A 20,862-nucleotide genomic window follows, 5' to 3' on the forward strand; every position below is an offset into this window, starting at 1 on the left:
CTAGCAGTTTGGGGTCCAGAGCCCGTGCCAGCTCACACACCGGCTCCTCGCAGCTGACGTGCCCACCTCCATGTCCTGCACAAGCTCCTGCTTCCCACACCCCGCCTGCGGCAGCCCAGTCACTCCCGCGCCTTGCCCCCAGAGACCGGGTGGCATCGGTCCCCAGTCCTGAGGTGGGCACACGCGCTCTGGTGAGGTGAGGTGCTCACCGTGCGACCTTCCTGAGGGCAGGAATGTGTCTTGTTGGTGTAGGCCTCCATCCACCCATCAACCCAGCGGCAACAAAGGCTCCCCGTGTGCCAGGTATGTGAGCGGGAGAGGCAGGTGCCCTCGACACATAAAGATGTCCAAGATTTACCTTGAGAACATCTTGCTTGCATTTTTCTATTTTGTCTTGAAGTTTCTTAAGCTGCTCGGGGTTGAGCGACGGGTCCACTTTGCTGTTGCTTTCTCGCGATATGGCCAACTTCTCCTCCTTGCAGGCCGCGTGGTAGGCTTTCTTTGCTGCTTCTACCTACAGGGAGAATGAGTTCCTGAACATCGTGTTTCTGAAAGGTCAAAGTCCTGGCGGAGGCTACGCAGATGAGCCAAGTGCTGGTGCTTGCGGGGGGGAGAGGAAAGAGCGTGACAAAGCCATGAGTCCGGTGTAACTACAACTGGTTCCAACGGGGCACGTGCAACAGATACTGACCGGACGGACGCCCGCTGCGCGCCGGGCTCTGGTCTCGGCACCCGGGGTTCAGAGCCAGACAAAGAACCTGGGCTTCCATGGGGCTTACGGCCTAGCCGAGGAGCTGTACAAGAAGAGCACAGCGGGCCGCGGGAATGGCAAAGGAGAAGCCTGACGCGAGGGGGGTGATATTGGGGGGCAGGGTTGTGGGCCACGTCTTCCATGTTTTTGAAGGCTGCTATGTACGTGTGACGCACATACACACACACACCCACATACGCCAGCGTGTGTATATTTACTTAGTGGAAGCTTCCTTACTTGAGAGTAAGGAAGAGTAGAAATGAGCTTGTAGCCAGGGCCCCATGAGGGGGACAGTGTCATTACAAACAGGGCCAGGGATGTGGCAAGAGCAGAGACAGAGAAAAAGGAAGGCCCTTTCCAGCCCAAAGACCCAGGCGACCCCCAGGAGGAGGCAGAGCAGCTACGCGGAGCCGGGGAGTGGAGGGGGGTAGAAGGAAGTGGCACGGCCACCCGGGCACGGGGCTGGCCGCCTGTGTGTGCGTGTGCGTGAGCGTGAGCATGTGCGTGTGCGCGTGTGTGTGGGGGGTCAGCAGTGCCGCGGCCGGGGGAGGGGATGTGTGGTGTCTGAGCCTCCAGTTGACCGAGGCTGGGTGACTCAGTGGCTTCCTCACTACTTTCAGAAAATCAAATCTCAGTATCATTTACAAATCTGAGAGAAAAACTCATATGAGAGAAAGAAAATTTAAAATTAATTCTTCCTGCCAGCCCAGAGGGGCTCCGAGCCTGCCCAGCAGGCCGCTGTCGGGGCTGCAGGAGGCAGAGCCAGCGGGCGGCAGCCTGGGGTTTGAGCTCCATCACCCACATGTGGTTCCGATGCTCGGTTTCCACGACTAAAACGCGTGGATACGGATGACATTTAAGAGGTAAACTTGGGCAAATGCTAGCTAGTAAGGGCTTCTGGCCTGAGGGGTGGCCCGCAGGAATTCCTGGGAGTGTGGGAGGAGGGGGGGGACACTTGTGGCACAGGGTCACCAGCGAGGAGCGCTGGGCGCCGGCTGGGCGGGGAGCGACCTGCAGGACCCACGCACCTCCTTCAGCTTCTTGGCCCAGGGCTTCTGCGCCTTCCGGAAGCCGTCCTCGGCCTCCTTCGTCTCCTTAAAGCCCCCCATCATCTGCTTGTGGAAGGCCTCCTTCTGCCAGTTCTTGATCTTCTCGAAGTCCTCGTTCATCAGCGAGGCCTTCACCTCCAGGTGCAGCTCGCTCACCCTCTCAGCCTCTGACATGACGGCCACCCAGGCCTTCTCCACGGTCCCGTACTGGGGCCCTGCATGGGAGGGAAGCAGTGGTCACTGGCACTGGGGGTGGACGGGCCCGGGTGGGGATTCCCTGTCAGCCTCACTCCACCGTCAGGGGGCCTGAGGCCAGCAGCCCCGCTGTCTGGCTGGGAGGTTTCCTTTTTGCCGCTTCAGACATCTTTCTCAGCGGCTGTTCCTTTTTCAGTTCCCGGGATGATGAAAAGAAGGAGGAACTGAAGCCGACTCCGCTGGCCACTCTTATTAGGGAAACTGGGGGACTGCACAAATTTCCTTTTTAAAAAGTCACTGGGCTCTTTAAAATCTCAAATTTCTGCATCTCGGGAGTTTTAATGTGCGTAAGGCTGGCTGCAGGAGGGGCCTTCTGAAGTGAGCTGCCCTCTCTCCCGGCCGCTGAGCCCGCCTGTCCCTTCCCCTCCGGGCGGCTCCACAGCACCATGGCTCCCTCTTTACCGCACCGCACATTCTCCCAAGGGAGAAGGGACGAGGCCGAGGGCTGGGACCTCTGTTATTCACCCCCAGGAAGAGCCCGGCTCACTGCAGGAACTAGAGAACTGCCTGTCGAATGGAGGGCTGTCCCCTCAGCAGCATGGAAGCCGTGTTTTTTTTTTTGGGGGGGGGGTTGGGGGGAGCGTCACCATGTGCTTTAGTGGTTAAAAACACAGGGGCGGGGGGCAGAAACATGCTCTGGCCCCCACGGAAACCTCCAGACTGCGGTGTGCGGGTGCCTCGCTCACCTCACTCACTCTTCTCAGGCAGGAGACTCGGAACCTGCCCGTCACTCTGTTTTGGGTGTGGGTTGGGGTGGCGTAGGTGGGCGAGGACCAGAGGCTATGACAGAAGCCGGGGAGGCCAATGGAAGCCCCAGGTCCCGTCTCCACGGCACTCGCGGGGGATGATCACCGTTGGGGCTGGGCGATGACACGGAGGAGCGGGCGGGAAGTGGGTGACCGCGGGGGGTGGGCCCCTCTGACCCTCTGGCCCTTTGTATCTCTAAAACCGCAGCTCCCTGTGCTGCCTGGGCCTGCGCCACCATGCCGGGACCCACAGCGGGAAGGGACCCACAGCGGGAAGGGACCCACAGCGGGAAGGGCACAAGCTCTCAACAGACAGCGGGGACTGTACTGAAGCTGGATCCTGAGATGCGACAGGAGAATGACAACAGCTACCATGTACTGCGGGAGCCGACCCGTCCCGGCCACCCCCACCCGCACAGCGCTGCCCCACGCCCTGGCACCTACTCCGAACCAACCGCCGTGCTCAGCCCCACAGACCACCCGGTTCAGCATCAGGGGACAAACAGACTGGGCAAAACCTGTCGTTCCCATTAAGATCAAAATTAGAAGTCCTGGCGGGCATCACCATCCGGTCCCATCTGACCTGCTACGTGGCCATGCTGACATATCAACAGGCCTCAGTGTCAGAACCACGGCACTGAGCAGCCGGGCCTCGGATCGGAGCAGAGCTCACTCGAGTCTGGGCCCGCGGGGGGCTCTTCTGAGTTAAATGGGCAAGCGCAGCATGTCCTGGGACAGGAGCTGAACGGGAGGCTTGTTTGCTGCTCACAGCATAGACTGTGTCTTAAGGAAAAGGAAGGAAGTCTCGAGCAGCCCATGCTGCTAGGTGACAGCCCCCTGTTGCTCCCCCTAAAAAATCACAGCCCCCAGAACTGCGAGATGCACTCCTGCCCGCTTCCTTAGAGGAAAGTGGCACAGAGAGGTGCCCAATGTGCCCAGAGCGCCCGGGGCCCCGCTGCCCTGGGCGGTGGCCGCCCTACCCTTCTCCACGAGCTGCCTCCAGCGCCGGGCCCACTCGGTGAGCTGCTGCGCGTACGCCTTCTCGATGCGCGCCCGCTCGTGCAGGCAGTTCATGAGGTCGCCGCACAGGCGGTGGCCATCGTCAATCCGCTTCACCGTCCGCTTGTAGTTCCCGACCTAGGACACGGAAGCACACGGTGAGGCTTGGGGCTCCGGGCAGCGGCCCACCTGCCAGCATCCCCTAAACCCCCCAAGCATGGGGCAGCCTGACCCCCGCTGCTGCACAAACAACCTCCATGTGCCAACCAGGCCCCCAGATGCTCATCCCCTCTCCCACTGGAAAGGCACCCTGCACCCCTGTTTTTACTCCTAGCAGAAACATACAAAACAGCGATTCAGAACTTCTCAACATCCACACAGCCAGTGGCCATGCTCTGACCTGGAGGTCAGGGAGGGAGATGCACCAGCTCGGGAAGGAATGTGACGGAGGGAAGCGAGGGGCTGAGGATGCCCAGGAGGGCATCTGGGGCAGACTGAGGGGCCAGCTTCCCAGAGTAGGTGATGTCTAGCTAGAGAGACTTAACATAGTAAAAAATAATTTTTTAGTAACTCAGATTAAAATGATCTTACATTCTAGACTCCTGGCTAAATGACCATCAGGGGCACAAACAGGTGTCTGGGTGCCTGCTGCTTTGATGTTACCACCCCATGGACTAGCGTCACTCCTTGACTAAGTGCACACTTACTGAGCACCTGCTATGTGCCGGGCACCACAATAAGGTGCTCTACACCTTGCAATACTGCCACTGCCCTAACAAGTGGGAATAACTGTCCCCTTTCTAAGGTGGGAAAACCAAGGTGTAGACAAGTTACGTTTGCCGAGAGTCCCACAGTCACAGACTTACCGGCTTTGACAAGGATTAAGATGAGTTTTAACTACTTTTCTCACATGTGAAAGGTGAGACTAGCTCATCTAAATTATAAATAATAAAAGAATAACTGAGAAAACGTAAGTGGCTAACATGGAGTGAAAATCAAGTGTTCGGTGTGTTTCATTCTTCGAGCCACTGATTTGAAAGGACACCGTGCAGCTCACGCCGGATGTCAGAAATACATACTTCTCAGAGCAAACACGACCGAAAAATGATCTATTGTATTTTCAACCCTTTCTCCTCTCTGTCTTCAAAAATCCTAGTCGACCCTTTGTCAGTTTACTGGTTCTCAAAGTCTCTGTGCCTGCCCCATCACTGTCATGTTCCGTCTGTCTCGAGCGGCTCTGGAAGCTCCTGGAGAACAGGGAGGTGCGGGCCCCTCCCCTGCAGGGCACAGAGGCCTGTCTGCGGCGCAGGCTGCGGGGACCAGCAGCACGGACTGATCGGTTCTGACTTAGGAACAGTTCAGTTCTACCATGGGCGTCTCTCTCACCTGAGCTGAGGCAACCGGGTGAAGAGGAGGGCCTGGGGGAGAGGTGGTGTGGTAAGACCCTGCGGAGGCACATGACTCACGGGCCCTGCGTGACGATGGGCAGTGGGGGGAAGGGACTCCAGCCCCTTCAGGAAGAACTGCCCGAGCCCAGGGCTCTCAACAGGCTGAGATGACCACACTCGCGTGGGGACAGCGAGGAGCCCCGGGAGTCAGGGGGCCTGAGCGGCCTTCTCCAGAGGCCCACTACAGTCTGCGGCAGGCTTGCCGAAGGTCACGAACGTGTCGCCTTCCCCGCCACAGACCCCCAACTCTCAGCTCCAACCTTCAGCAGCCCCGTTTTAGGAAGGCAAATGCGAGCGTTTCACAACCAAACACCACACGCTCACTTCCCTTAAAAGAGGGCCTTGCTGTCATTTTGAAATTTACAGCAGGATGAAAAAGCGAACTGACAAAACACAACTCAGTACTGCTGAGCTGGTGGCAGGAGGAGCTCGGGGCACAGTTCCACGCAGACCCGGCGGTCCACACACGGCCACCGCGCGGGGCCGGTTGTCATCGCACGCGACCAGCAACATTCAGACTGGTAATCAACGTCGAAACATGTCGCTCCCCAGAAACCTGGCCCTCTCTCTGATCTCCAAAGCCCTTCTAAGGTGATTCAGGGGAAAGGGTGTCTCATTCCATCGGCACTTACTGAAATGAAACTCTCGGAATCTGAAAAGCATCAAGGGATCCAGGAGGGCTGCTTCCGGAGGCCCACGTTTCAGGTTCGAATGCCGGCGCTGTGACCATTGCTGGGGCGAAGGGGAAGAGGGAATGCTCACGGCAACGCGCACGGAGATGTGCCATGACACCTGCCCTGCTGTCCTTTGCTCAGCGAAAAGGCTCCGTATGGGCTTGTGACGGACCATCCCTTTAGTCCAAGCATGAGGACATTCAGATGCCATTGTTCCCATCTCTGTGACCCACCCCGTGACAGAGCAATGTGGCTTCCTGGCTTCCCTGAGCAAGATGCTGGCAGTCCTCAGAGCAGGGCCGCCCGATTTTTCTGAACTGAGGTAAATCTACGCTTACCCTTTACAGCAGACACCTGGACGAGCTCGGATGAACGTACGCCATGTCCGGCCACCACCACACGGGGCCATTTTCATCTCGCGGCGAGTTCCCCGGTGCCCTCTTTCAATGTCCTCCCCCATACAGCCCCCTTGCAGCCACTGATCTGATTTGTGTCCCTTTTCGAAGATACCCAGGGTAAATGGGATCACACGGCATGTAATCTGCCTTTTGTGACTGGCTCTGTCACATGCCACAATTCTTTTGAGACTGATCCCTAAGTCGTACTCCACTGTATGGAGAGACTGCCTGCCATTTGTTTATCCTTCCGTCCTGTTGAAGGACCCTCGGCTGTTTTCAGTTTGGGGCCATTATAAATCGAGAAGCTGTAAACGTTCAGCCCCAGGTCTTTGTGTGGACATACGCCTTCATTTCTCTTGTGTAGATAAATACCCGGGAGTGGCATTGCCGAGACACTGCCTGTCATCCAAAGTGGCTCCACCGCTGTGCACTCCGTCAGCAATGTGGGAATCTCAACTGCTCTGCATTCCTACTAGCACTGTTACTGCCAGGTTTTGTAATCTTTTATTTTAGCCACTCTGTTTAGTATGTGGTAATACTGTGATTTTAGCTTCAAGTTTCTTAATGTCTAATGATACCGAGCACCTTTTCGTACTCCTGTTAGCTACCTGTCTTCTTTGGTAGAGTGTGTTCTCTATTTTTTAATTCCCCCCCCCCTTTAATGCCCCCTCCTGACCCTTCCACCCCTGACCTTATGAATGTTGCCGTTTCCCCTTAAGAACTGGCTCTCTGAAGGCGGGGTGTCTCCTCCCACAGGCTCACAGAGCGCACCTGGGGCCTGGCACCCCCAGGACTTTCTGCTGTAAAGCAGACGTGCTAATCACTACATTATGGAGCCACCCGCAGAGTGTGTTCTCTTTTTAACACTTTTTTTTTTTAATTGAGATATAATGACAAGTTTTTTAAGTACAAGAAAATTAACTCTCAAATATATGACAAATTGATCATACATTAAAGTCGGGATATCTATTGTTAGCTATTTCTGTTTTATCAGTTTTATAATTAAAAAGCTTCTCTCTTTTCAAAATACAAGCTTGCTTTGAGATGGCTAAATGACGGAAACTTAATGTAGGAATTAAAAATAAGCTTTCTTTTAAACTTTATCATCACTTGATTCATTCACAAAACGCCCATTTTTAAAAACCAGGTCTAAAGCCATCTATGTTTCTGACATCCTCTAAATTCGGGCTCAGCCCCTCAGACACCAGGATACTAAGGACAGAGGCTCAGCACGCATGCGTCGGGTGCAGGGCCACGATGCCCGTCCTCTTCTCCCTTAGGGCCTGCCTGGCCCTGGGAGGGGGGCGGAGGGAGGGAGCTATCCTGCAGGCAACGTCCAAGCTGAGTGTGCGGGGCCGAGTAGGGAGCCGGCCACATGACGGAGGCGGCGAGGGCAAAGGTTCCGGCAGAGAACGGCGCTGGCGAAATGAGGAAGGTGACCGCATGGAGGCCTGCGGGCACGTGAGACGGCGGCTGGCCGTGGAGCACGGGACGCGGAATGCAGGGGGATGACTGGCGGCCTAGCCGGGGTCGGGAGCCCTGGGTAGGGTGGGAGGCGGGGTCAGATAGCAAGAAGTCTCGCGGGTCGGGCCTTCATCAAGGTGCTGTGCTCGTGGACCGGTGGGCTTCAGGAGGGTAAAGCTCCTGGAGTGAAGGTGTGAGGGGGGGCCTCCTGAGACTGGACCCCAGCAGCGGGGATGGAGAGCCGCAGAACAGGAAAAAGGAACTGCCCTGTCCTCCAGGCGGCAGGTGGGGGCAGGACAGAGGTAGCAGGATCCCAGGTCCTATTGCACAGGCTGGACCTCTCAGGCTCAGAAAAAAAAGCAGAAAACTTTTCTAGAATCTTCCAGAATCTTCCCTCCTCTCAACTGCCAGACCTCTCAGGCTCAGAAAAAAGCAGAACCAGATTTTCTAGAATCTTCCAGAAGCCATGTTCCCACCTTCCTCCTCCCAAATGCCAAGCTCTGCCTTGGGTACTCTGGAAGCCAGACCTATCCTGATGTCCCCTTAGGAATCCAAATCACGTGATCCCCTCTGTACCCACAACACCCTTCGCCCAGGCCCCGAACCCCATGGCTGCCTACCTCTCCCTCGCTCTAAGTCTGGCTGTCATCGTCCCTCTGGCTGGCCTCTGCCCCGAACCCTGAGAACCCAACGTTAGACCAGCCTCGGTTCCAGTCGACTGGGACGAGTCTGGGCTGGACTTGCAGGCGGTCCCTGCACACTCGGGGATGGGAGCGGAGACACAGGCTCCACCTGAAAACCAGCGAGCCTGTGACCACAGGGTGCTGGGAAGAGCTGTTCAGAAGGGTCGCAGCAGCTCCTCCCTCGTCCACTGGGTGTCCACAGGCCGGAACTGCCTTTCACAAGGACAATGGAGAATGCTGGCGGCTCTGACTTTACAGCCTACTTATCTTGGCCAACTCCTTTCTGTGAGACACAGTGGCCAAAGGCAACAGGACAGCTGGAAATTTGGAAGCAGGCCAGCGGGACCCAGTGGGGCCCCCGCTGGGTGAGCGGGGAAGCGAATGCAGACCTGTGGCTCCCCCAAGCCTCCCAGCTGCTGGCCCCCATGACAGGGCTGGGCCATCAGGTCAGCGAGACCTACTGGGTACCACACACCGGTATCTTACGTACACGTTCCATGTTATTCTTTTCACTCCCCAGGCGGCCTGCCTCCCAGCTGTCCCAGGCCGGTGTGGACCAGAGCCCGCCGTGCGCAGACGACATCACCCCGAATACCTTCCGACTCGGTCCCAGCAAGGCGCGGGGCCTTTGTCTTTCTATCTACTGCTCTTTCTCCACCGCCTTCCACGGGGTCTGCCACACGGCAGGCACCAGAGAAAAACGTGAAAGGTAAAACCATAAAGTTACAAGAAGAAAATGTAGGTGAAAATCTTTGTGACTCAAGGCAGGGTATGATTCTAAACAAAATTTCAACAGTAAAAGTTATAAGGATACACACATGTGTGTACATAAAAAATTAACTTTATTACATCAAAAATTAAGGCCACGTTTAGAAACCAATACCAAAGACAAAGTTAACAGACAAGAGAGCAAATGTCGTCTCCCAATCTGCCGCATCTAAATTGCCAAGAGAGTAAAATCCGGACTGTGCCAGGAAGCCCGACACATCAGCATGAAAAAGACAGGCCCCTGGGAAGGTGGGCCAAGGGCAGAAACAGGCGACTTCGGGGAGAAGGAGCGGTGTGGGGGGCCAAGGGTGCGCAGCCGTAGGGGAGTGCCCGCGAGAGCACCGAGGTAGCTCTTCGCCCCTGCGGATGCGCAAACCCTAGAGAACTGAAGATGCCAAGTGTGGGGCGGAGGCGGGACGCGAGGACGCCCTGCTGTGGACGCTGGCGGCAAGCGGACGAGGCGGGTGGTTGGGTCACGACCTGCACACACGCCTTAGGACGACCCAGCCACCTCCCTCCCGAGTTTTATCTCCACGTAAATGTTCGCTTGGGTCACAAGGAGTCTTCTCCTGGGGAATGCGCCAGTGAATGTGGGGGGCGGGCACCAGTGGGCACAGGAGAGAAAGTTCGGGACTCGGTGGAGATGCCCCGACCTGAACAGCGCTCGCGAACACAGCGGAGTGGAGAAAAAGAAACAGAATGACAGGGAACGGCCCGTCCTCGTGTGAACTTAACACAGCTGCACACAAAGAACAAGGCCACGGAGCTCCCGAGAACACGCGCCGGCACAGCCATGCCGTTCGAACGGGGACAGGGCCGAGGTCACAGGTGGAAGAGACAGGGAGGAGACGCGCGTTGGCAGGGGTCCCGTCCTACCTGTCCCCTCCTCAGCTCTCTGAGGCTCGGCACGTCTTCCCCGCGGCCGCCCGGACGCCGGCCGTCCCTGCCGGGCAGCCCGGGGGCGGCACCTGCATCGCCTGCACTTGCAGACAGGCGAGACCAGTTCCCCACCACGGGCTCCTGCTGGCCGGTCCACCTGGGGGCCACGAGGGCCCTTCCGAGCACTGCCCCCATGCCCCGCAGTCACAGCTTGTGCCACACGGGTAACAAGCGCGCATGTTGGCCTCCCTGCCCCCGCGGACTGGAGGCCTCCTGGCAGCGGGCACCGCTGCTGAGAGTCTTTCATCATCAGCAGCATCATAATACGGCACGTCTATGCTTTGCCAGGCAGTATGCTGACAACTGTGTGTGTCACTTCATTGAATCCTGTCACAATCCTAGGCAGCGGGTATTATTAGTGTTCCCATTTTAGAGAAAGGGTAATTGAGATTTGAAGAGGTTAAGTCACCCATGATCATGTAGCCAGAAGGAGGCAGAGCCCAACTTCTAGACCCTTCCTCAGGCCAAGAACAGAGAGGGCACAGGGCAAAGACTTAACAGGTCGGTGTCGGGTGATGTGTGCTTCCAACCTGCCCCACAGACAGGTTCAGGGAAGGCCACAGAGAGTTCAAGACTAAGGCAACGCACGACCCCGCCCCGATCCCACTGTGTGCCAGCGAGGCTCACGCTGGGAATCGCAAACCTGAAAGCTACTAGGACCGCTTGCCCAAGACGACCTCAATTTTATCCTCAGAATGCTCATGCGCTTTGACCTGCAACTCGGAAGTCCCCAGCCCCCTCTACACCCTGGAGGCACGTCCAAGGGCGAGCCAGCAGTGCCAGCCTGAGCAGACAGGAGGAGCCCCTGGCGGCACCAGTCCACAGAGCCAGTCACGTGTTTCACCCAGAGCTGATGAGGCTCCACGATACTCTCGATCAGCTTGAAAGACAGTATGAAGGGCGACCCTCTCAGGCTTCCTTAATTCCAGTCCTGCAGATGGCACCGGGAGCGGCTCCATGAGCTCTTGTCAGCTTGTCTGGGTCCGCCGGCCCCAGCCCTCCCTGATGAGGCCGCCTCCCCTCCGCCTTCTCTCGTGAGGGGGGCTGCCATAGTCTGGCCCTGCTCCCGAGCGCCTGGCCTTGAACAGGTCTGGCCTCCTGCACTTCCAGCCCTTCAGCTCTAGCATGGAATCGGAGCTGGTGCGGAGGGCCAAACGCACCGGGACACGGTGGAGCCACAGCAGAGGCCGGGCCCCTCCCCGCTCAGCACGCTGAGCCCAGCATGGCCGTCGCTCCACAGGACCTGGCTGTTTCTGCATCTTGTTCATTCAGAGACAGAATGAAGAGGGAGGACAGGATTAGATCACCTCCGAGGGCCCTTCACAGTTCCAGGATTTCTAACTGAACAGTGTGTCAAACCACCAGCGGGCTGGCTACCCACTGACTCTCGTAACTCAATTTTTGAGGGTCTGGCAACACCCTCTTGTCACTCACAAATATGTAACGAACACCTACTGCGAGCCAAGGACTATGCGAGGGACTAGGGATATAATGGTGAACAAACTGTTGTGGTCCCTACCCTCGTGGGACTGACTCATGGTGACACGTTCCGAAAGGAGCACTGGGCAGTCGGGCTGCCTGGGGGAAGTGATGCTCGAGGTGAGAGTCGAGGGAAACGCCGCGGGGCAGGGCCGCTTTGCGAAGGCTGGAGCCGAGACGGGAGGCGGAGGCCCCGGGGGGCTCCTGGGAGAAGGGCAGCCCTCCCTGGCAGCGCCTGCCACTCACCTAAATGCTTCTGCCTCGCCCAGAAGAGCCGCAGCCCTTGTCCGGGTTCAGACGCTGGTGCCACTGTTCACTAGCACGTGACTCTGGGCTCAGAGAAGTGAAATAACCTGCTCGGTGACCTAGGGGTAAAGCGGCCTGGCCAGCTCCTACTTCCCAGGCTGGTCGTAAGGATCGCCGTTGACACCCGCAGGGCTGGAGTCCCAGCGACTCCCAAGCCCGGGTAGTCTCACGCTGTCACCTGTCACTCCTTCTCGGCCACACATGCATGCGGCACGTGTGGAGACAGGCGAAGGTGGATGAAGCAGGTGGCCTCTCCTCCCCAAGGGCTACTACTGTTCTAAGTGCCAGATAAAAGGTCCTTCCGTTTCTTCCTGGACAGAACTGAGCACTCGGGGTTTTTTGCTGTCAAGCCAATCCTCTGAAGAAAATTTTAATTTTTGTCATTTGATTTCAGTGATGGCAAAGTAACTCGTTTAAGCTGTGTTAGAGAAAACACTTGCCCTGCCTACTCAGCAACAAGCAGAATTACATGACTTAGCGCTGGAGGGGTCTTTAGTGCTCGCTGGACTGTGGTGCTTTGGCCCCACGGAGACGTCTGGGGAGGGCACCGTGAAGCTGGCGCTGAGGGGCCCAGGCCTGGAGACGGGGCGGAGGAGCTCGTGGTCCTGCGCACGTGTTCGTGTCGGGGGTGCTAACAGGAGTCATGAGGGGGAAACCGGGGATTCTGATGCGGGGGCTGAGGGTGGGTGGGCTCGAGGGCGGTGACCTGGTCACTGGGCATTGGACAGCTGTCCTTTGCTGGGCACGGGACTGAAGGGTGAATGTGTGTGCGCGCTGTGCCCGAGAGACCGTGCGCTCCGGGCCGAGGTCTTAGGGGCGGGCGATGGCTCCCGGGCGGGTGCCCACGAACGTGCCACAGGGCATCGCCAGGCCGTTAGTGCCGTGGGAGCGACTTGTGCCGAGGGCGCAGAGCGCAGCGAGCCTGGCTGGCCAGCCTTAAGGAGTTCGGTCTGAAATAACTATTTAAACACCCTTCCTCTCTCTCTATGTTATTACCTGTTCTGCCTGGGGAGCAAGATCTGAGCAGGTGCTGGGCCCAAATCCTGCTCCGCCACCTACTATCTATGAAGCTGAGCAGTGCCAAGCCCCTCGAGCCTCAGTTTCCCCACCTATAGAGACCACGATCTCAGAGGGCAGTTGTGAAGATTGAGAGCAGCCGTATAAGCCAGAGCAGGGGCATGGCACAGCGTGGTGTGCGATATGCTAGCCATGATCAGTTCCTTATTTCTAAACTTTTTGCTGTAGGTTACCATTCCTGCTGAGAAGTACCCAGACTACATGCATACAGCGATGCGCACACAGCTCGTTGGCTTCCCGGAGTGTACACAGCAAGATATTTATGTCCTCGAACGCTCTCATCAAGAGCTCTGAGCACCCAGAGGGCGCGGCTCGGCTCGTCAGCCCCGCCCGGCCGCCCTGGCAAGAGGTGAGCTGTAAACGCTGCTGACAGCGGAGCGGAACTCCCGCCTCGGGGACCAGGCAGAGCCTGGGAGCGGGGATGCGGCGGGAGGGCCCACGGGCTCCCAGAGGGAGCCGGAAGACCTCTCAGAAGCAACTGCGCCACCCACGCTCCGACCTCTGAAGGAGCCAGAACTTGGGGCACAGCCTCCACTCAGCTGCACCCTACCCAATCGTGCGTGACTTCTCGCCTCTAAGACAGGCTCTCGGCTCCAAAGAGATCAAGGTCCTCAGCCCTCTGCAAGGCCACGCTTGTTCCAACCTCCAGACTTTGCTCCAGCCGGAAACGCCATCTCCTCTCCCTGCTTCCAACTCAAAGCCCAGCCCCCTACCCCTGTGCCTTCTCTGGTGATGCCAGCCCCTTCTCTGAACTCATGTCACTGAGAGGCACAGCTGTGGCTTGGCCCTACTGCGCTATACTCCACAGAGGCCACCGGCCTTTCTCCTCCCTGCTGCGTTATAAACACGTGCACTGTGGGAATCGGATCGCCTGCTCATTTTCCAAGTCTTACTATAGTATTATTAGGTACCACGGAAAGTGACTCCTCTAAATATTCCTGTTTGATGTTCTGTCCTTGCGGGTCGTCTCCTCCCCACCCCAAGCTCAGTGTCTGTTCACTCATTTGTCCTGTGGACATGTGACTGCTTTCTAAGTACCAAGCCTGTGCACCTTCTTGCCCCTCCCCGGGAAAGCCCCACTCCCCCCGTGCACCCCAGCACATCCTACGGCACCTTACAATGATCTGCATAGTGTCGGTGTCCTTCGAGTTGACCTGCAAATGTCACAGCCAAAGAGTCCCGAGAGCAGGGCCATGCCCTGCCTGTGCAGGCACATGGCCAGCACACAGACGGCTCTAATGGCTCGCTCCAGTCGGCTTTTGGTGGAAACGAGTACAGTTAAGCACAAAGACTCTTCCACCTTGAGACCGTGTGGCATTCTTTAGATTTGTGCACCCCGTTGAGTGCCACACCACGGAGAAGTTGCCTTCCGTGGGACAGAGGGGACTTGGGGGCAGCTGGTAGCGAGCACCTGAGTCACTCAAAGCCAGAGGGCCAGCTGGGGCTGAGCAATCGCTCCACCAGTCAGCGAACAGCCACAGCACAGGAGGAAGCCAACAGCACTGCTGATTTACACAGGCCGCGGCGTCAACTCCAGGGGACGCATCACAAGACGAGCAGAGCCCGCCTGTAAAACAAACCCACGCGCCTTCGCGCTCTTCAGGCAAAAGGCGATGTTCTCGTCTACTGACAGTATCGCAGCCGAGATTTCAGTGAGGAGCCTAAGAGCTTAAATCAGTGACTTGTTAAAGCTACTTGATTTAATATATGCTGACAATATGTACTGGCAACTTTCACCTAGATATTTTTACCAAGTAGCTGAAGACTTCTGTAATAGCACTCTGTTTAGCAACTGCATTTTTCCAGAGCAGCGTCTGCCATCCACTGGGTAATTACAATGATGCAAACGCAGCCTGCAGGAACAGATTTTAGGCCGCGTGTGTGCGTGTTCTGGCCTGGATACCCGCCAGGAAGGCTATCACCAGCCAAGGGGCGTCCTCTCTGCTTTTCGATGTATTCCCAATCCCACGGAAGCCAGCTGCTTAAGGGTAGGGACTCAGACTGTCACATTCCTTGCTGGAACCTCACAGGGCCTAGCACACAGTAAGTGTTCAATAAACACATACTTGAAATAAAATGATGTATTCAGCTAAAAGTCAGTACTCACATTTTCCCAATTCATAGGAAAGAAAGGTACTGGCAGAATTTTGAGCTCCTTGTCCATATTTTCTAAACGTATTCACCTGTGATCATGTCTATTACCACTATAGCAGATGGTACTTGATATCAAACAAAATGACTCACCCAATCAGCCTAAGTCTACGAAACTACTCCGCGCCCGTCCGCCTCTCCTGCCCCACCGAGCCCCTTGCGTCAGGAGAGCACCCACAGGGTGCCACCGTCCACGCTCTCACTTCATCCTGGCAGTACAGATGAAGACCCTGCGGTCCAGATCAGCCGAGCAACGACACAGCTGGGATCAGAACCCAGAGCTTTACAACTGCACAGCCGGCGCTCTTTCTGCCAAGACCCTGGCTGCTGGGAAAGGTAGAGGTTTTGCCACAAGAACAAACTTAGATCAAAAACGGACTTCAGGAAGATGCAGTTTGTTCAGTCCTCTGGCCTCTTGCTCGCAGTGGCCAGCATGATGCCACATCCACCACCACTGTCCCTTTTCTCTGTACAATACCCCAAAGCAAAGCTGCTTCTCAGGCGAAGCCCAGTGATTAGTGTATTCACTCCAAGTCGCATCAGAGTTAACCATGAAAAAGTAGATCAAAGAATGGACAAATTGACAAAGTCTCTAAAATAGCTCTAACCTCTTTGGGCATCAGATTTTTCTAGCAAGGCGAGTTCTCTACCCTCACTGATAGCCCAGCTGTACCTGCTGCCCACAAACGCCTGGCTGAAAAATTTTGGGGGTTTGTTCATCTCGTACCCCCTATCCCTGCCCCCCAAAAAGTCTATCAGCCTGGTCTCTGCACCATGGCGGAGAAAACATGGGCATTACCTCCCAGAAGCTATCGCTGGACACTTCTACTCCGACGGAATCGTCGTAAGTGACAGACATCTCTCCGAAGGGTGAGGGAGCAGCAGGGAATGCTCAAATTCAGAGGTCAGCGTCAGATGCTCAAAATCCAGAGACAACCCTGAAAAGAAAAAAAATATCATTGAGGTGTTTCAACTCCCAAGGTAAAAGAGCAAGCCCTCTCCGTCTTCCCACTTCCATTTCCATCACTGCCTTCGTACGGAACAGCACGTTTCCCTGCGGTGGGAGAGGCCGATAAACTCCAAACTCTGGGCACGGACATCTATGCATATGTTACGCACTCGTATTTGTGCCAATACCAAGTAAAACTTCTCAAAGTCTTGCTAAAGAGTTCAAAGAGCTTTCTGAACAGGTCGTGTTCTTAGATCAATAGATTGATGCACTTCCTAAATGTTCCTCTTCACCCCTCAGAGAAAGGGACAGAGAGCACGTGAGGAGAACCGGCAGAGGCCCTGCATCTCCAGGCTCGCCCTGTCCCCCCGTCCTACCCACCCAGCAGGGCTAGGACCTGGGGGAAGATGCGAGTGGAAATAACCCCACTTCTGACTGCACTCTCCACAGTTTCCAGCACATTCCAACTGTGTCAGGCATTGCCCATCCCACCCCCCAATGTCTGACTCGTCTCAGCCACTGAAGTCCCAGATTCAGACCAGTTTATTCTGACACCGTCTGTGTGAGAGCCAGCTAGAAAGAGTAAAGACAAACAAGCTAGACTGACAATTTCTGAGTGCAGATTCAATGTTCTCAATCCAGCAAGGGTAACGGGGTAGTTATTCCCCTGCAGGAGGGAAGAAGTTGAAGGAGCCCCGCTAATTCAGAAGCACGAATCACTTTAATGGAATGACCTGTCTGCAGCCAGATGAGACAACCTGCTTCTTGTTGAAAAGGAGACTCCACCCTCCTTTACATCACCCTGTGTTCAGATCACACAGCCAGAGATCCGACTTTCCTAACCCGCTCTACTGAGGAGTCCCAAGCCACGGCTTAGAGGCAGGAGGGAGCAGGTCGGGTGAGGTGGGCAGAGCGATCTACATGCTATACCTACAAGGTGCAAGGCTTTCTTCTAGGTACTTTTGCATACGTTACCATATCTAATCCTCATGATTCCCTGTGAGGAAGTCTAGAACTGTAATAAAGAACACAGGCTCTAGAGTCAGGCTACCTGGGCTCCAATCCCAAACCCGTGACTCACTGGCTGGGCTACAGCGGGCAAGTCACCTAACTCCTCTGTGCCCCAATGGCTTTATCCGTGAAAGAGAGACAATAAGGGAATTGGAATTGCTGTGAGGGTCAAATGAAGCAATACATCCAGGGGCTTGGAACAATACATGGCCCATAGTGCTATGGACCTGGTAAATAATAATAATGCAATTATTAATAGATAGTAATTATTACTGTCATTACTTTGATCTCTACTTTATCTTGAGAAAACTGATGCTTGGGGAAGTTAAGTAACTTGCCCGTGGTCAAATGGTGGAGACCAGCATCTGACACCAACTCTGCCTGTTGGCTAAGGCAATGTTTTTTCCATACCAAGATGTTTTCTAAAAACTATTTCCAATTTAAATAAATCAGGTATCCTATAGCCTAAGATCTAATTGCATTAAAAGGGCTTAGTCTGGTGGGATTCAGAGCTTCCGAAGGTGAATACAGCATTGCCAACAAATTCAAAGTAGAGAGCGGACTGTGGAACTTCGAGGCCAAGTGCCCACACGCACACATGAGCCACCGCACACTCCTCCTGCCAACTCGCCGGCTGGACCTCTGCGCCGTGGTCATTGGGGCAGCAGGTCATTCTAACCACAGGGCTATCCCAAAGGCCAGACAAGCTGCTCCAGCCTGGCTCTGGAGCCGCCCATGCTCCACAGCACCCCCTTTCTCTGTGGACTCCTGTGCCCTTAGCCAGCTCCCTACCCACAGGAAGCACGCCGGCCCATGTCTGCTGCAGCAAAAGGTCTCCCCAGAGCAGAAGGTCTCTGCTTCAGAATCTTCCAGGGAATCCAGGCTTCTGGCTCAGGCGAATCTCAAAGTGTCATGATCAAGCCCCTGGGTGGGCTGCTGGGTCAGCCCCAAGGAGCAGGTGCAGGAAGGGGTAGGCGTCTGCTCTGGACAGAGGAGCAGCTCGACACCTGAAAAGCTCAGGCAGAGGAATCCATTTCTGCCTGGGTTCAGCCATGGTTTAGACACTAACGGAAGATCAGTTCTGCACAAGATTTATTACGTGCCTACTAAGTGCCAGGAGCCAAGAAGTGGTTGTCACTGAGCTCGGCATGCAAAGACACAGTAGACTTCTGGGAGCAAGGACCAGAATCACTGAGAAGGGACGCCCTGCCAAGTAACAAGACCGAGACACACTGGAGCGGCAGAGGGCAGGGGCTGTGAGGCGCGCTCTCAGCTGACCGGAGGGAACAAGGAAAAACCAGTGTTCCTCGCCCAAGTCACACAGCGGCAACTCGCTGATTTCCCTCAGTCCCTCAGTCCCCACAGGTCTATGTTCAGTGACTGTGACATCCCAAGATCACAGCTGTACGAGGGCCAAGCTGGCACCCTGTGTACCCACAGCCCAATAGCTTTTGACTCCAGGAGGCTCGACTATCCTTGTGTGCCATTTAGAGTTCACTGTAAAGCCGAACCAGCTCCCTCGCACGAATTCGCCCGTTTTTGATCCCCACCTCCCCACTTATCCATTCTCCAAGCTTGCACGTGAATATCATCATTAATCTAAGCAAAACCAAATCGGAAAGACGAATCTCCTGCAAAGCTGTCCACGGCACTCCGGACTTGGCACAAACGACGGCCGGAAGCGCAGCAGCACCTCTTGGGTTCTGACTTGCGGCGGCTCAGAGCTGATGACATTCTCCTCCTGAACCCTCGCAGATCTCACGTGGGGTCACGCTTAACTGCTCATTCTCCTCTGAGAGGTCAGAAACCAGCAGACAGTCACAGTCCTACAAAGGAAACTGAGGCAAGGCATGAAAGAACCAGAGGAGGTGAGAGGAAGAACTGCTGGCTGCCTGCCCGACGAGCAGGCGGGATACTGCGGATGGAAGCCTCGGATGCCAGCTCTCGGGGAAGCTCAGGCTCAACGCCCAGCTCTGCCATGACTCAGTTCCCTGAGCCCTAGTCTCCCGAGCTGCGCTCCGCCAGGCTTCAGTGAGGGGTCAACGAGACGGCGCATGGAGGACCAGGGCGCCTAGGCTGCAGCCCACAGCAGGCCTCCCTCGGTGGGAGCCTGGCCTGGCTCCAAGTGTCCTTGCTACCTCCTTCAGAGCCACATGACAATTACAAGGAAGGCAGGCGGCAGAGAGGGCCTGGGGGACAAGGGTCTGCACACCGAGAAAACCCAACTGTGATTAAAGCACTGGAACCCCTGAGGACTCATCTTTGACATTCACAGAGCAACGCCAGCCTGGGGGTGTGGGGGTGAGCCAGAGTTCAGGCTGCAGCCGCCCAAGTGGAGTTAGTACACAGCCTGGAGCTCCCAAGGCCCCCTCTTTCCTGCCCTGCTCCGGGAGCTCGGCCTTGGGGCCCTGTCCACCTGCCCCTCCCGTCCCGAAGCGCACCGCACCAACCCCGGAGATGCTGGTCCCTCCCAGCTCCCCCTCCGTCTGATAAACCCCACTACTCCCTCTCCCCGTCGCTGGCACGCCCACGGTCCGTTCTTGCGGTCCTCCCTGCACCTCCCAGCCACTCTCATTGTCTCCTGTGACATCAATGTCACCGACAAGTGAGCAGCAGCAGCTGCTCTCTCGGGGGTCAGCTTCTCAATAAAATAAGGATGAGAGTATTTCCCTCACAGGATTAGAGACAAGGGATCCAAGTCGCCTGGCACCTTAAAAGTGGTAGCCACTGCTCTTAAAACCGCCACCCAGCAAAGCACCGAAAACGAGGAGAAGCGCCAGCGACGGGCTGGATTTGCTGTTTTCCCACTACTGTTGCCGCGGGGATAAGCACTTCGACCGAGGCTCCCCCACCACCCGACACTGAGGAGGCCGGTCATCACTGCCACCAGGGAGCCTCCTCACGAGCCAGACACCGCGCTAGGTGCTCTGTACGGGCAGGCAACCTGCACGGTGCTGGCCCGGGACGAGGCTTCCGACGAGGGAGGGCCTTTCGTGGGCTGCTACCTGGGGTCCTAGGGCCTTCGGTTAGCGCTAACGACCACCGCATGAAGGGACAATTGGCACCATGCTCCTGTTGAAGCTGGGGAGCTGAGGCATGGAAAGGCGAAGGAGCTGGCCCTGACCAAAGGCAGGCTGGCACCAGCCACGCTCGTGAGCGCTGGCTGAGATGCAGTTATCAGCGCCAAAGGCGTGGTGTGCATTTAGCTGGGGGCTCCCTCACGGGAAGGCGAGGCTCCTGGCATGGCGGAGAGTGGGAACGAGGCTCGGTGCCACTGCTGGGGACTCACTCGTCTGTCCCTTCCAAGAGCCCTGTCCTCCCCTGGGAAGCAAGGACATCACCAGCTCCTTACCTCCCAAGGTACGAGGCGGATCCAGGTGATAACAGATGTGGTAACAGATGTGGTAACAGGTGTGAAGAGGTTTGGGAAAGTGCAGAGAGACGTACGTGAGTCAGTGCTGCCTTTTCAGAATGGGGACGGGGTCTGGCACTTCCTCAGGATATTTCAGACTGTCTGCCACCCGGCAGTTGTCGGGTTGTTTCTTCCTAAAGAAACTGAACCCCAATACTCGCATATAATGCTGAATGAGTTCCATTAACTGAACAAATGCAACACATAGTGAATGTTCCTGTCGGACACTCCTCCTGTGCAGGCTGGTTCCCCTTGGAGACCTTAAAATTCCAGTCGCCGGAGGGGCAGGGATTGCGTGCTTCA

General features: G+C 56.2%; 1 protein-coding gene across 2 annotated transcripts in view; it reads right to left on the bottom strand.

Annotated features, from left to right (window-relative positions):
• Positions 1 to 20,862, bottom strand: part of PACSIN2 (protein kinase C and casein kinase substrate in neurons 2) — a 96,422-nt gene that overhangs the window by 12,760 nt on the left and 62,800 nt on the right. For both annotated transcript variants that reach the window (XM_016135780.2, XM_016135778.2), the window contains exons 2-5: positions 15,987 to 16,125; positions 3,782 to 3,938; positions 1,780 to 2,015; positions 359 to 514 (exon numbers count right to left, since the gene is read on the bottom strand). In XM_016135780.2, the coding sequence (XP_015991266.2) occupies positions 359 to 514; positions 1,780 to 2,015; positions 3,782 to 3,938; positions 15,987 to 16,046 (609 nt within the window). In that variant the 5' untranslated portion in view covers positions 16,047 to 16,125. The remainder of the gene's footprint in view (positions 1 to 358; positions 515 to 1,779; positions 2,016 to 3,781; positions 3,939 to 15,986; positions 16,126 to 20,862) is intronic.

The sequence above is a fragment of the Rousettus aegyptiacus genome, unplaced genomic scaffold, assembly GCF_014176215.1.
Source record: "Rousettus aegyptiacus isolate mRouAeg1 unplaced genomic scaffold, mRouAeg1.p scaffold_m13_p_2, whole genome shotgun sequence".
Lineage (NCBI taxonomy): Eukaryota > Metazoa > Chordata > Mammalia > Chiroptera > Pteropodidae > Rousettus > Rousettus aegyptiacus.